This window comes from Panulirus ornatus, chromosome 28 (genome assembly GCF_036320965.1).
Source record: "Panulirus ornatus isolate Po-2019 chromosome 28, ASM3632096v1, whole genome shotgun sequence".
Lineage (NCBI taxonomy): Eukaryota > Metazoa > Arthropoda > Malacostraca > Decapoda > Palinuridae > Panulirus > Panulirus ornatus.
This window is the reverse complement of record NC_092251.1, coordinates 1,137,271-1,151,837: the sequence shown is the minus strand read 5'-3', so window position 1 is coordinate 1,151,837 and position 14,567 is coordinate 1,137,271. Positions and strand designations below refer to the sequence as shown.

The following is a 14,567-nucleotide window of genomic DNA, read 5'->3' as shown; positions in this document are numbered from 1 at the left end:
CCAATTGACTTGACCCTCAACCCTACTGTACCTAATAACCTTGCTCTTATTCACATTTACTCTTAACTTTCTTCTTCCACACACTTTTCCAAGCTCAGTCACCAGCTTCTGCAGTTTCTCACATGAATCAGCCACCAGCGCTGTATCATCGGCGAACAACAACTGACTCACTTGTATTAACTTTCTAAAATGGGAAACAGAATATATATATATATATATCCTGGGGATAGGGGATTAAGAATACTTCCCACGTACTCCCTGCGTGTCGTAGAAGGCGACTAAAAGGGGAGAGAGCGGCTGGCTGGAAATCCTCCCCTCTCATTTTTTTTTTAATTTTCCAAAAGAAGGGACAGAGGGGGCCAGGTGAGGATATTCCAAAAAAGGCCCAGTCCTCTGTTCTTAACGCTACCTCGCTAATGCGGGAAATGGCGAATAGTTTAAAAGAAAGAAAGATATATATATATTTTTCCTTTCAAACTATTCGTCATTTTCCATGTTAGCGAGGTAGCGTTAAGAACATAGGACTGGACCTTTGAGGGAATATCCTCACCTGGCCCCCTTCTATGTTCCATCTTTTGGAAAATTAGAAAAAAAAGAAAAAAAAAGCGAGAGGGGAGGATTTCTAGCCCCCCTTTCCCTCCCCTTTTAGTCGCCTTCTACGACACGCAGAATATATATATGTATATATTCATTTATTTTATTTATTTTGCTTTGTCGCTGTCTCCCGTGTTAGCGAGGTAGCGCTAGGAAACAGACGAAAGAATGGCTCAGCCCACCCACATACACATGTATATACATACATGCCCACATACGCACATATACATACCTATATATTTAAACGTATGCATACATATACACAATTATATGCATATATACACATGTACATATTCATTCTTGCTGCCCTCATCCATTCCTGTCGCCACCCCGCCACACATGAAATGACACCCCTCTCCCCCTCTGCATGCGGGAGGTAGCGCTAGGAAAAGACAACAAAGGCCACATTCATTCACACTCAGTCTCTAGCTGTCATGTGTAATGCACCGAAACTACAGCTTCCTTTCCACATCCAGGCCCCACAAGACTTTCCATGGTTTACCCCAGGTGCTTCACATGCCCTGGTTCAATCCATTGACAGCATGTTGACTCCAGTATGCCACATCGTTCCAATTCAGTCTATTCCTTGAACGCCTCTCACCCTCCTGCATGTTCAGGCCCCGATCGCTCAAAATCTTTTTCACTCCATCCTTCCATCTCCAATTTGTCGCTGTCTCCTGTGTTTGCGAGGTAGCGCAAGGAAGCAGATGAAAGAATGGCCCATAATTTCAATAGGAATTTATTTGTTTTCATATTATTACCTTTGATTTGATATTATTGTAGTTCAATTTTTCCCTGTGTATGATATTGTATTTAGCCAGAAAGTGGCCACTTAACGCCATGTAAGTTAGAAGTTGCTTATAATTTGTATTCTATTGAAACAATTTTGACAGTTTGATAACTCCTGTGACTTGCCATTGCTATAACCGAGTGCAGGACAAGGTGGTCATCATCACTGGGTCTAGTAGTGGTATTGGCTTCTTTACAGCTCTGGATCTGGCTAAGAAAGGTAAATGCTGCCATTATATGTATTTATTAAGAATTCATATATTTTTAATTTAATATTTTGAAAAGTTTTATTTTTTTACTGGTGATTTACCAGTCTGCCTGATAACTACCATGTCATCACATATAGAGCAGAATGGCTGACAGTGAATTTCTGTCAAAACATTTCACCATAGGCTTTTTTTTTACCTTTGAAAATATTTGAGATCTGGCAGCAATGCTTGAAATATTCATCAAAAAATCTGCTTAGTGTATAAGTTTGGCTCTGATGTACAGTATGTACATCACAGCTTTGCATCAGATGGAAGATTCATCAGTGAACTTTGAGGGTACACAGAGGAGGGAGTATAAGAATGCAGAAAAGTAAAATTTCATCAAATGATGTTAGATTTTTAAGAAAACTAAAATGCAAGGTGACTGACTTTATAAGTCAAGTGGTCCACATAATCTAGGGTAGAACTGTTTCAGGATGGGATGATCTTGCTTTTTTTATATCATTTGACAAGAGCAGTAGAATTGTGGAGGCACCAGATGACAGAGAAAAATGCTGATATGATATACATAGACTTTACTGAATCCTATGATGAATGTTACCATGATTTCACTCAGTAGCTCACAAAATTCATGAAACAGAAATTACATAGAAATGTTTGCCTCTTAGCAGATCAGTCTTGTAAATTTCATGTGCTTCCAAAGCAAAATGTTTCCCATGGACCTGTGGTTGCACCTTTGTTGTTTCAAGTTCTCTCAAGTGACAAAGACACAAAGTTTCAAAACATTGTTTGCAGTTGGTCCAAGATTAAGTATAGAGATAGTAAAAGCACAGAGAAACTACTGCACAAACAAACATATATCAAGTAATCCAGTGAGGAAAAGTTCAAACGACTCTTATGATGAAGTGAAGAATTACAGGAAAAAGAAAACCCCAAATATCAAACAGAAATGAACATCATATCTGGAAAAGCTGTGTAAAAACTTCAAAGCTCTAAGATTTGATGATCTTACCTTCACTGAATATTATAGAGAACTGTTACCTTTTTGAAAAGGCCAGGCTGGATTTGGATTTTAGTTTTTTATTTTTTAATGCAGTTCTGCCTTCTTGACAGTCTCTGTCCCATACAAATATGTTGTGTTCTGGTGTGATTGTACTCGTTAATCAGATCGTTGTTTTTCATGTACATAGATGTTTTGTGAAACCAATGATATTATTTTTTTTTTTTTTTTTTGCTTTGTCGCTGTCTCCCGCGTTTGCGAGGTAGCACAAGGAAACAGACGAAAGAAATGGCCCAACCCACCCCCATACACATGTATATACATACGTCCACACACGCAAATATACATACCTACACAGCTTTCCATGGTTTACCCCAGACGCTTCACATGCCCTGATTCAATCCACTGACAGCACGTCAACCCTGGTATACCACATCGATCCAATTCACTCTATTGCTTGCCCTCCTTTCACCCTCCTGCATGTTCAAGCCCCGATCACACAAAATCTTTTTCACTCCATCTTTCCACCTCCAATTTGGTCTCCCACTTCTCCTCGTTCCCTCCACCTCCGACACATATATCCTCTTGGTCAATCTTTCCTCACTCATTCTCTCCATGTGCCCAAACCATTTCAAAACACCCTCTTCTGCTCTCTCAACCATGCTCTTTTTATTTCCACACATCTCTCTTACCCTTACGTTACTTACTCGATCAAACCACCTCACACCACACATTGTCATCAAACATCTCATTTCCAGCACATCCATCCTCCTGCGCACAACTCTATCCATAGCCCATGCCTTGCAACCATACAACATTGTTGGAACCACTATTCCTTCAAACATACCCATTTTTGCTTTCCGAGATAATGTTCTCGACTTCCACACATTCTTCAAGGCCCCTGGGATTTTCGCCCCCTCCCCCACCCTATGATTCACTTCCGCTTCCATGGTTCCATCCGCTGCTAGATCCATTCCCAGATATCTAAAACACTTTACTTCCTCCAGTTTTTCTCCATTCAGACGTACCTCCCAATTGACTGGACCCTCAACCCTACTGTACCTAATAACCTTGCTCTTATTCACATTTACTCTTAACTTTCTTCTTTCACACACTTTACCAAACTCAGTCACCAGCTTCTGCAGTTTCTCACATGAATCAGCCACCAGCGCTGTATCATCAGCGAACAACAACTGACTCACTTCCCAAGCTCTCTCATCCACAACAGACTTCATACTTGCCCCTCTTTCCAAAACTCTTGCATTCACCTCCCTAACAACCCCATCCATAAACAAATTAAACAACCATGGAGACATCACACACCCCTGCCACAAACCTACACTCACTGAGAACCAATCACTTTCCTCTCTTCCTACACGTACACATGCCTTACATCCTCGATAAAAACTTTTCACTGCTTCTAACAACTTGCCTCCCACACCATATATTCTTAATACCTTACACAGAGCATCTCTATCAACTCTATCATATGCCTTCTCCAGATCCATAAATGCTACATACAAATCCATTTGCTTTTCCAAGTATTTCTCACATACATTCTTCAAAGCAAACACCTGAACCACACATTCTCTACCACTTCTGAAACCACACTGCTCTTCCCCAATCTGATGCTCTGTACATGCCTTCACCCTCTCAATCAATACCCTCCCATATAATTTACCAGGAATACTCAACAAACTTATACCTCTGTAATTTGAGCACTCACTCATATCCCCTTTGCCTTTGTACAATGGCACTATGCACGCATTCCGCCAATCCTCAGGCACCTCACCATGAGTCATACATCATGAGTCATACATACATTAAATAACCTTACCAACCAGTCAATAATACAGTCACCCCCTTTTTTAATAAATTCCACTGCAATACCATCCAAACCTGCTGCCTTGCCGGCTTTCATCTTCCGCAAAGCTTTTACTACCTCTTCTCTGTTTACCAAATCATTTTCCCTAACCCTCTCACTTTGCACACCACCTCGACCAAAACACCCTATATCTGCCACTCTATCATCAAACACATTCAACAAACCTTCAAAATACTCACTCCATCTCCTTCTCACATCACCACTACTTGCTATCACCTCCCCATTTGCGCCCTTCACTGAAGTTCCCATTTGCTCCCTAGTCTTACGCACTTTATTTACCTCCTTCCAGAACATCTTTTTATTCTCCCTAAAATTTAATGATACTCTCTCACCCCAACTCTCATTTGCCGTCTTTTTCACCTCTTGCACCTTTCTCTTGACCTCCTGTCTCTTTCTTTTATACATCTCCCACTCAGTTGCATTTTTTCCCTGCAAAAATCGTCCAAATGCCTCTCTCTTCTCTTTCACTAATAATCTTACTTCTTCATCCCACCACTCACTACCCTTTCTAATCAACCTACCTCCCACTCTTCTCACGCCACAAGCATCTTTTGCACAATCCATCACTGATTCCCTAAATACATCCCATTCCTCCCCCACTCCCCTTACTTCCATTGTTCTCACCTTTTTCCATTCTGTACTCAGTCTCTCCTGGTACTTCCTCACACAAGTCTCCTTCCCAAGCTCACTTACTCTCACCACCCTCTTCACCCCAACATTCACTCTTCTTTTCTGAAAACCCATACAAATCTTCACCTTAGCCTCCACAAGATAATGATCAGACATCCCTCCCGTTGCACCTCTCAGCACATTAACATCCAAAAGTCTCTCTTTCGCACTCCTGTCAATTAACACGTAATCCGATAACGCTCTCTGGCCATCTCTCCTACTTACATACGTATACTTATGTATATCTCGCTTTTTAAACCAGGTATCCCCAATCACCAGTCCTTTTTCAGCACATAAATCTACAAGCTCTTCACCATTTCCATTTACAACACTGAACACCCCATGTATACCAATTATTCCCTCAACTGCCACATTACTCACCTTTGCATTCAAATCACACATCACTATAACCCGGTCTCGTGCATCAAAACCACTAACACACTCATTCAGCTGCTCCCAAAACACTTGCCTCTCATGATCTTTCTTCTCATGCCCAGGTGCATATGCACCAATAATCACCCCTCTCTCTCCATCAACTTTCAGTTTTACCCATATTAATCGAGAATTTACTTTCTTACATTCTCTCACATACTCCCACAACTCCTGTTTCAGGAGACTGCTACTATTAATATGTTCACTTTTACCAAACAATACAGTTCATCTATTTTTGCTTCTGATTGCTTTTATATTCATATGAAGTTCATTTAATTCTTTGTGTAATTTTTGTACAAGATTGATGACATTCATTGACCAGCTTTTTTTTTAGACTGTGTGACTAGCCCCCCATGACCTGCATCCCTGACATCACTGTCAGATAGGGTGGGGAGGAGATTCAATCTGACCTCCCTCCTGTGATAATTGATATGATCCAGCCTAACCTCAACTACTCATCTAATGTAAGCAACACACTAACCTCTACCAGGCTTCAACAAAAAATTTTCCTCAGTGTTATAAGGCAATATGATCTTTCGTAAAAGAATTTCCCTGGTGCTTATAAGGCAATTTGATCTTTGGTTCGCACAGCTAAGAGTTCTGCCCCTTTATCATTAAGTTGAATGCCCTCGCTGTCGAATAATCCTTTATCTCTTATGAATTCTACCTATAGATCTAGAAATCCAATATTTGCATGCATGCATAAGCATTCAGTCTCTCATTTACACCTCATGCTTTACTAAGGGTGTATGTAGTTACCTCTATGTTAAGTCAAGGGGGACCTTCAGCTATGACAGTGTTATGTGATGTCTTTCAGGGTGCCACATCAGCTCATTGTATTCATATTGACATTCTTCAGGGAATATGATACTCTTCCATGTAGATTACTGGTGTGTGAAAACCTTTTTCAGGTCAGGCAAAAATTCAGTATGATTAAAGGGATTGGTGCAAGTGGAAGACCACCTGTGACATGGGGAAATAAAGTGAAAGAGTGTATAGAATGGTGTATGCAAGCTAAGCATGTAAGGACATTGATAAGTAGTTACTCTTTTGCTTTGGCCACCTCCTTGAATGAGAGTTCTCAGGGCATTGTGCTTCAGAGATATAGGTGCATAGATGAGTAAGAAGGCGTTGCATTACACTGCCTTTATGTATAATAAACACTATGGATTGTTCAATGGAGAAATTTGAAAAGAATCTGGAATACTGTATCCCTAAAGAACAAGTCAAACCATTGGGGAGGTGAAGGCCACTTAGGCTTCAGAGCCATTGCTTCTAGTGGTCTGACTGAGCAAATAAAATGTCAGCAAAGACCAAGGTGTGGGTAAAAGTACCCAGAAAAGTATCATAAGGAGCCATAGATAAGATAAGAGATACCACTTCATGTTGCATTGTGAATGTGATCAATGCAGAGAACTAACATTGGGTGAATTATTACAAATCAACTTATCTGTGTAATGATCAGTGGATTATGAATTGAAGTTGTTTAATAGTTTCCAAACAGTGCCTGAAATATATAGCTTTCAGTTTCCTGCGATCAAAAGGAAATTTATAACCATCACAATGCCATAGAACTCCAGAAATGTTTTATCTTTCCCAAAAAAATCACATTGGTATTTATCCAGATACTCTGTTTTGGAGATTCAGCCAAGTCACTGTTTTGAATAGAATTTGCTGTACTTCTGATAGATCTTTTGATTACTCTTCCAGTGAAACTAGATAATTGATTATGAAACTTTGCTCAGATTTCAGGTGTGAAATTACATTTGATTAATCTTTCTTCCAGGTTGTTCACTGTTATGACTGTCATAACTATTCCATAATCTTGGTTTATTTTTTATTTATTATTTATTTATTATGCTTTATTGCTGTTTCCCTCATCAGCAAGGTTTTTTAGAAATTTATGATCTTTTCCAGTAATGTAAGAATGAAGGGGAAGATTCACTGATTTGTCATTTTCACAGAATTACAAAGATTTTAGTAATGAAGTGTTGCATAGAAAAAGCTTTAGTTGGGTATAAGTTGTGTTGTTCCTACAATCCTCTAATTTTAAATAGATTTTGATGGATTTATTTTGTTTAGTTTTGCTACATCTTGAGGACTATAACTGCATATACAAACTAATTTCAGGTGCGGTTGTTTACTTGGGATGTCGTAATTGCAAGGCTGGTGAAGAGGCAGCAAGTAAATTACGTAGAATAAGTGGTAACCAAGCTATATACTTTCTTCATCTTGACCTTACAGATTTTTCCTCAGTCCACTTATTTGTTGAGGTCTTTGCTAAATGTAAGTAATATCTTGTGTGTGTAGTTCCCTATTTAAGTATGTGGCTAGGAGTTTTATTGTTATAGGAGTATTTTTTTTCATTTCACCATGGTCGGTAAATTTTTAAATATTTCACTTGTCCTTAGTTTGTTAAATATATCTGCTATTACCTTGCAAGTAATCTCTCATCCTTTCTGATTCTTGTTGTCCTTGGTTTTTACTCACATTATCTGTCAAATTGTTTCGAACTAGAGGTTTTTCTTTGTATCCTAACTATAGTATCGTAAATGTTCCCCACCTACTTTGTATAACACCTTCACAATCATACTCTCTTAGAAAGACTTTCACTCATGATTTTTTGTAATGATGTCTTCACATCACATATCTTTCATCTTCATTCTGTAAATAATTTCCAGATTCCTACCACAACTAACAGGTCATCTACCTGCTTGCAGTAAAGAATGCCAAGATTTCATATCTGTTTGTTAGTATTTTAAACAACTACTCCCATGTGTAATTCTTTTCATGTCCATTTGCCCCATCTAGATCACACAGAGAATATATTTTTTATATTTAATTTCATATGTGTCAGAGGTGGAGGGAACAAGGAGAAGTGGGAGACCAAATTGGAGATGGAAAGATGGAGTGAAAAAGATTTTGAGTGGTCGGGGCCTGAACATGCAGGAGAGTGAAAGGCGTGCAAGGAATAGAATGAATTGGAACGATGTGTATACTGGGGCGACGTGCTGTCAATGGATTGAACCAGGGCATGTGAAGCGTCTGGGGTAAACCATGGAAAGTTCTGTGGGGCCTGGATGTGGAAAGGGAGCTGTGGTTTCGGTGCATTATTACATGACAGCTAGAGACTGAATGTAAACGAATGGGGCCTTTGTTGTCTTTTCCTAGGGCTTCCATGCACACATGAGGGGGTTGTTATTCCATGTGTGGCGAGGTGGCGATAGGAATGAATAAAGGCAGACAGTATGAATTATGTACATGTGTATATATGTATATGTCTGTGTATATATATGTATACATTGAGATATATAGGTATGTATATTTGCGTGTTTGGATGTGTATGTATATGCACGTGTATGTGGGTGGGTTGGGCCATTCTTTCGTTTGTTTCCTTGCGCTACCTCACTAACGCAGGAGACAGCAACAAAGCATATACATATATATATACACAAATGGGGAGGTGATAACAAGTAGTGGTGATGTGAGAAGGAGTTGGAGTGAGTATTTTGAAGGTTTGTTGAATGTGATTGATGATAGAGTGGCAGATATAGGGTGTTTTGGTCGAGGTGGTGTGCAAAGTGAGAGGGTTAGGGAAAATGATTTGGTAAACAGAGAAGAGGTAGTGAAAGCTTTACGGAAGATGAAAGTCGGCAAGGCAGCAGGTTTGGATGGTATTGCAGTGGAATTTATTAAAAAAGGGGGTGACTGTATTGTTGACTGGTTGGTAAGGTTATTTAATGTATGTATGACTCATGGTGAGGTGCCTGAGGATTGGCGGAATGCGTGCATAGTGCCATTGTACAAAGGCAAAGGGGATAAGAGTGAGTGCTCAAATTACAGAGGTATAAGTTTGTTGAGTATTCCTGGTAAATTATATGGGAGGGTATTGATTGAGAGGGTGAAGGCATGTACAGAGCATCATATTGGGGAAGAGCAGTGTGGTTTCAGAAGTGGTAGAGGATGTGTGGATCAGGTGTATGCTTTGAAGAATGTATGTGAGAAATACTTAGAAAAGCAAATGGATTTGTATGTAGCATTTATGGATCTGGAGAAGGCATATGATAGAGTTGATAGAGATGCTCTGTGGAAGGTATTAAGAATATATGGTGTGGGAGGAAAGTTGTTAGAAGCAATGAAAAGTTTTTATCGAGGATGTAAGGCATGTGTACGTGTAGGAAGAGAGGAAAGTGATTGGTTCTCAGTGAATGTAGGTTTGCGGCAGGGGTGTGTGATGTCTCCATGGCTGTTAATTTGTTTATGGATGGGGTTGTTAGGGAGGTAAATGCAAGAGTTTTGGAAAGAGGGGCAAGTATGAAGTCTGTTGGGGATGAGAGAGCTTGGGAAGTGAGTCAGTTGTTGTTCGCTGATGATACAGCGCTGGTGGCTGATTCATGTGAGAAACTGCAGAAGCTGGTGACTGAGTTTGGTAAAGTGTGTGGAAGAAGATAGTTAAGAGTAAATGTGAATAAGAGCAAGGTTATTAGGTACAGTAGGGTTGAGGGTCAAGTCAATTGGGAGGTGAGTTTGAATGGAGAAAAACTGGAGGAAGTGAAGTGTTTTAGATATCTGGGAGTGGATCTGGCAGCGGATGGAACCATGGAAGCGGAAGTGGATCATAGGGTGGGGGAGGGGGCGAAAATTCTGGGGGCCTTGAAGAATGTGTGGAAGTCGAGAACATTATCTCGGAAAGCAAAAATGGGTATGTTTGAAGGAATAGTGGTTCCAACAATGTTGTATGGTTGCGAGGCGTGGGCTATAGATAGAGTTGTGCGCAGGAGGATGGATGTGCTGAAAATGAGATGTTTGAGGACAATGTGTGGTGTGAGGTGGTTTGATCGAGTAAGTAACGTAAGGGTAAGAGAGATGTGTGGAAATAAAAAGAGTGTGGTTGAGAGAGCAGAAGAGGGTGTTTTGAAATGCTTTGGGCACATGGAGAGAATGAGTGAGGAAAGATTGACCAAGAGGATATATGTGTCGGAGGTGGAGGGAACGAGGAGAAGAGGGAGACCAAATTGGAGGTGGAAAGATGGAGTGAAAAAGATTTTGTGTGATCGGGGCTTGAACATGCAGGAGGGTGAAAGGAGGGCAAGGAATAGAGTGAATTGGAGCGATGTGGTATACCGGGGTTGACGTGCTGTCAGTGGATTGAATCAAGGCATGTGAAGCGTCTGGGGTAAACCATGGAAAGCTGTGTAGGTATGTATATTTGCGTGTGTGGACGTATGTATATACATGTGTATGGGGGGGGGTTGGGCCATTTCTTTCGTCTGTTTCCTTGCGCTACCTCGCAAACGCGGGAGACAGCAACAAAGTATAATAAAAAATATAAATAAATATATATATATATATATATATATATATATATATATATATATATATATATATATATATATATATATATATTTATTTATTATATATTTATTTATTTTGCTTTGTTGCTGTCTCCCGCGTTTGCAAGGTAGCGCAAGGAAACAGACGAAAGAAGTGGCCCAACCCACCCCCATACACAATGTATACACACACACGTCCACACATGCAAATATACATACCTATACATCTCAATGTACACATATATATACATACACAGACACATGCATATATACCCATACACACAATTCACAGTCTGCCTCCATTCACTCCCATCGCCACCTCGCCACACATGGAATACCTTTCCCCTCCCCCCTCATGTGTGCGAGGTAGCACTAGGAAAAGACAACAAAGGCCCCATTCGTTCACACTCAGTCTCTAGCTGGCACGCAATAATGCCTGAAACCACAGCTCCCTTTCCACATCCAGCCCCACACAACTTTCCATGGTTTACCCCAGACCCTTCACATGCCCTGATTCAATCCACTGACAGCATGTCAACCCCGGTATACCACATCGATCCAATTCACTCTATTCCTTGCCCTCCTTTCACCCTCCTGCATGTTCAGGCCCCGATCACACAAAATCTTTTTCACTCCATCTTTCCACCTCCAATTTGGTCTCCCACTTCTCCTCGTTCCCTCCACCTCCGACACATATATCCTCTTGGTCAATCTTTCTTCACTCATTCTCTCCATGTGCCCAAACCATTTCAAAACACCCTCTTCTGCTCTCTCAACCACACTCTTATTATTTTCACACATCTCTCTTACCCTTACATTACTTACTCGATCAAAGCACCTCACACCACACATTGTCCTCAAACATCTCATTTCCAGCACATCCACCCTCCTGCACACAACTCTATCCATAGCCCACACCTCGCAACCATACAACATTGTTGGAACCACTATTCCTTCAAACATACCCATTTTTGCTTTCCGAGATAATGTTCTCGACTTCCACACATTCTTCAAGGCTCCCAGGATTTTCGCCCCCTCCCTCACCCTATGATTCACTTCCGCTTCCATGGTTCCATCCGCTGCCAGATCCACTCCCAGATATCTAAAACACTTTACTTCCTCCAGTTTTTCTCCATTCAAACTTACCTCCCAATTGACTTGACCCTCAACCCTACTGTACCTAATAACCTTGCTCTTATTCACATTTACTCTTAACTTTCTTCTTTCACACACTTTACCAAACTCAGTCACCAGCTTCTGCAGTTTCTCACATGAATCAGCCACCAGCGCTGTATCATCAGCGAACAACAACTGACTCACTTCCCAAGCTCTCTCATCCACAACAGACTTCATACTTGCCCCTCTTTCCAAAACTCTTGCATTCACCTCCCTAACAACCCCATCCATAAACAAATTAAACAACCATGGAGACATCACATACCCCTGCCGCAAACCTACATTCACTGAAAACCAATCACTTTCCTCTCTTCCTACGCGTACACATGCCTTAAATCCTCGATAAAAACTTTTCACTGCTTCTAACAACTTGCCTCCCACACCATATATTCTTGATACCTTCCACAGAGCATCTCTATCAACTCTATCATATGCCTTCTCCAGATCCATAAATGCTACATACAAATCCATTTGCTTTTCTAAGTATTTCTCACATACATTCTTCAAAGCAAACACCTGATCCACACATCCTCTACCACTTCTGAAACCACACTGCTCTTCCCCAATCTGATGCTCTGTACATGCCTTCACCCTCTCAATCAATACCCTCCCATATAATTTACCAGGAATACTCAACAAACTTATACCTCTGTAATTTGAGCACTCACTCTTATCCCCTTTGCCTTTGTACAATGGCACTATGCACGCATTCTGCCAATCCTCAGGCACCTCACCATGAGTCATACATACATTAAATAACCTTACCAACCAGTCAACAATACAGTCACCCCCTTTTTTAATAAATTCCACTGCAATACCATCCAAACCTGCTGCCTTGCTGGCTTTCATCTTCCGCAAATATATATATATATATATATATATATATATATATATATATATATATATATATATATATATATATATTATCCCTGGGGATAGGGGAGAAAGAATACTTCCCACGTATTCCCTGCGTGTCGTAGAAGGCGACTAAAAGGGGAGGGAGCGGGGGGCTGGAAATCCTCCCCTCTTGTTTTTTTTTTAGTTTTCCAAAATAAGGAACAGAGAATTGGGGCAGGTGAGGGTATTCCCTCAAGGCCCAGTCCTCTGTTCTTAACGCTACCTCACTAATGCGGGAAATGGCGAATAGTTTGAAAGAAGAAGAAATATATATATATATATATATATATATATATATATTTTTTTTTTTTTTTTTTTTCTTTTGCCGCTGTCTCCCGCGTTTGCGAGGTAGCGCAAGGAAACAGACGAAAGAAATGGCCCAACCCACCCCCATACACATGCCTTGATTCAATCCACTGACAGCACGTCAACCCCGGTATACCACATCGCTCCAATTCACTCTATTCTTTGCCCTCCTTTCACCCTCCTGCATGTTCAGGCCCCGATCACACAAAATCTTTTTCACTCCATCTTTCCACCTCCAATTTGGTCTCCCTCTTCTCCTCGTTCCCTCCACCTCCGACACATATATCCTCTTGGTCAATCTTTCCTCACTCATCCTCTCCATGTGACCAAACTATTTCAAAACACCCTCTTCTGCTCTCTCAACCACACTCTTTTTATTTCCACACATCTCTCTTACCCTTACGTTACTTACTCGATCAAACCACCTCACACCACACATTGTCCTCAAACATCTCATTTCCAGCACATCCATCCTCCTGCGCACAACTCTATCCATAGTCCACGCCTCGCAACCATACAACATTGTTGGAACCACTATTCCTTCAAACATACCCATTTTTGCTTTCCGAGATAATGTTCTCGACTTCCACACATTCTTCAAGGCTCCCAGAATTTTCGCCCCCTCCCCCACCCTATGATCCACTTCCGCTTGGTTCCATCCGCTGCCAGATCCACTCCCAGATATCTAAAACACTTCACTTCCTCCAGTTTTTCTCCATTCAAACTCACCTCCCAATTGAATTGACCCTCAGCCCTACTGTACCAAATAACCTTGCTCTTATTCACATTTCATTTACTCTTAACTTTCTTCTTTCACACACTTTACCAAACTCAGTCACCAGCTTCTGCAGTTTCTCACATGAATCAGCCACCAGCACTGTATCATCAGCGAACAACAACTGACTCACTTCCCAAGCTCTCTCATCCCCAACAGACTTCATACTTGCCCCTCTTTCCAAAACTCTTGCATTCACCTCCCTAACAACCCCATCCATAAACAAATTAAACAACCATGGAGACATCACACACCCCTGCCGCAAACCTACATTCACTGAGAACCAATCACTTTCCTCTCTTCCTACACGTACACATGCCTTACATCCTCGATAAAAACTTTTCACTGCTTTTAACAACTTTCCTCCCACACCATATATTCTTAATACCTTCCACAGAGCATCTCTATCAACTCTATCATATGCCTTCTCCAGATCCATAAATGCTACATACAAATCCATTTGCTTTTCTAAGTATTTCTCACATACATTCTTCAAAGCAAG

At 40.8% G+C, this 14,567-nt stretch overlaps 1 protein-coding gene across 5 annotated transcripts in view; it reads left to right on the top strand.

Annotated features, from left to right (window-relative positions):
* LOC139757756 (retinol dehydrogenase 12-like) overlaps nucleotides 1-14,567 on the top strand; it is a 146,758-nt gene that overhangs the window by 13,249 nt on the left and 118,942 nt on the right. For all 5 annotated transcript variants that reach the window (XM_071678529.1, XM_071678528.1, XM_071678527.1 and 2 more), the window contains 2 exons: nucleotides 1,488-1,603; nucleotides 7,709-7,864. In XM_071678529.1, coding sequence (XP_071534630.1) covers nucleotides 1,488-1,603; nucleotides 7,709-7,864 — 272 coding nt within the window. The remainder of the gene's footprint in view (nucleotides 1-1,487; nucleotides 1,604-7,708; nucleotides 7,865-14,567) is intronic.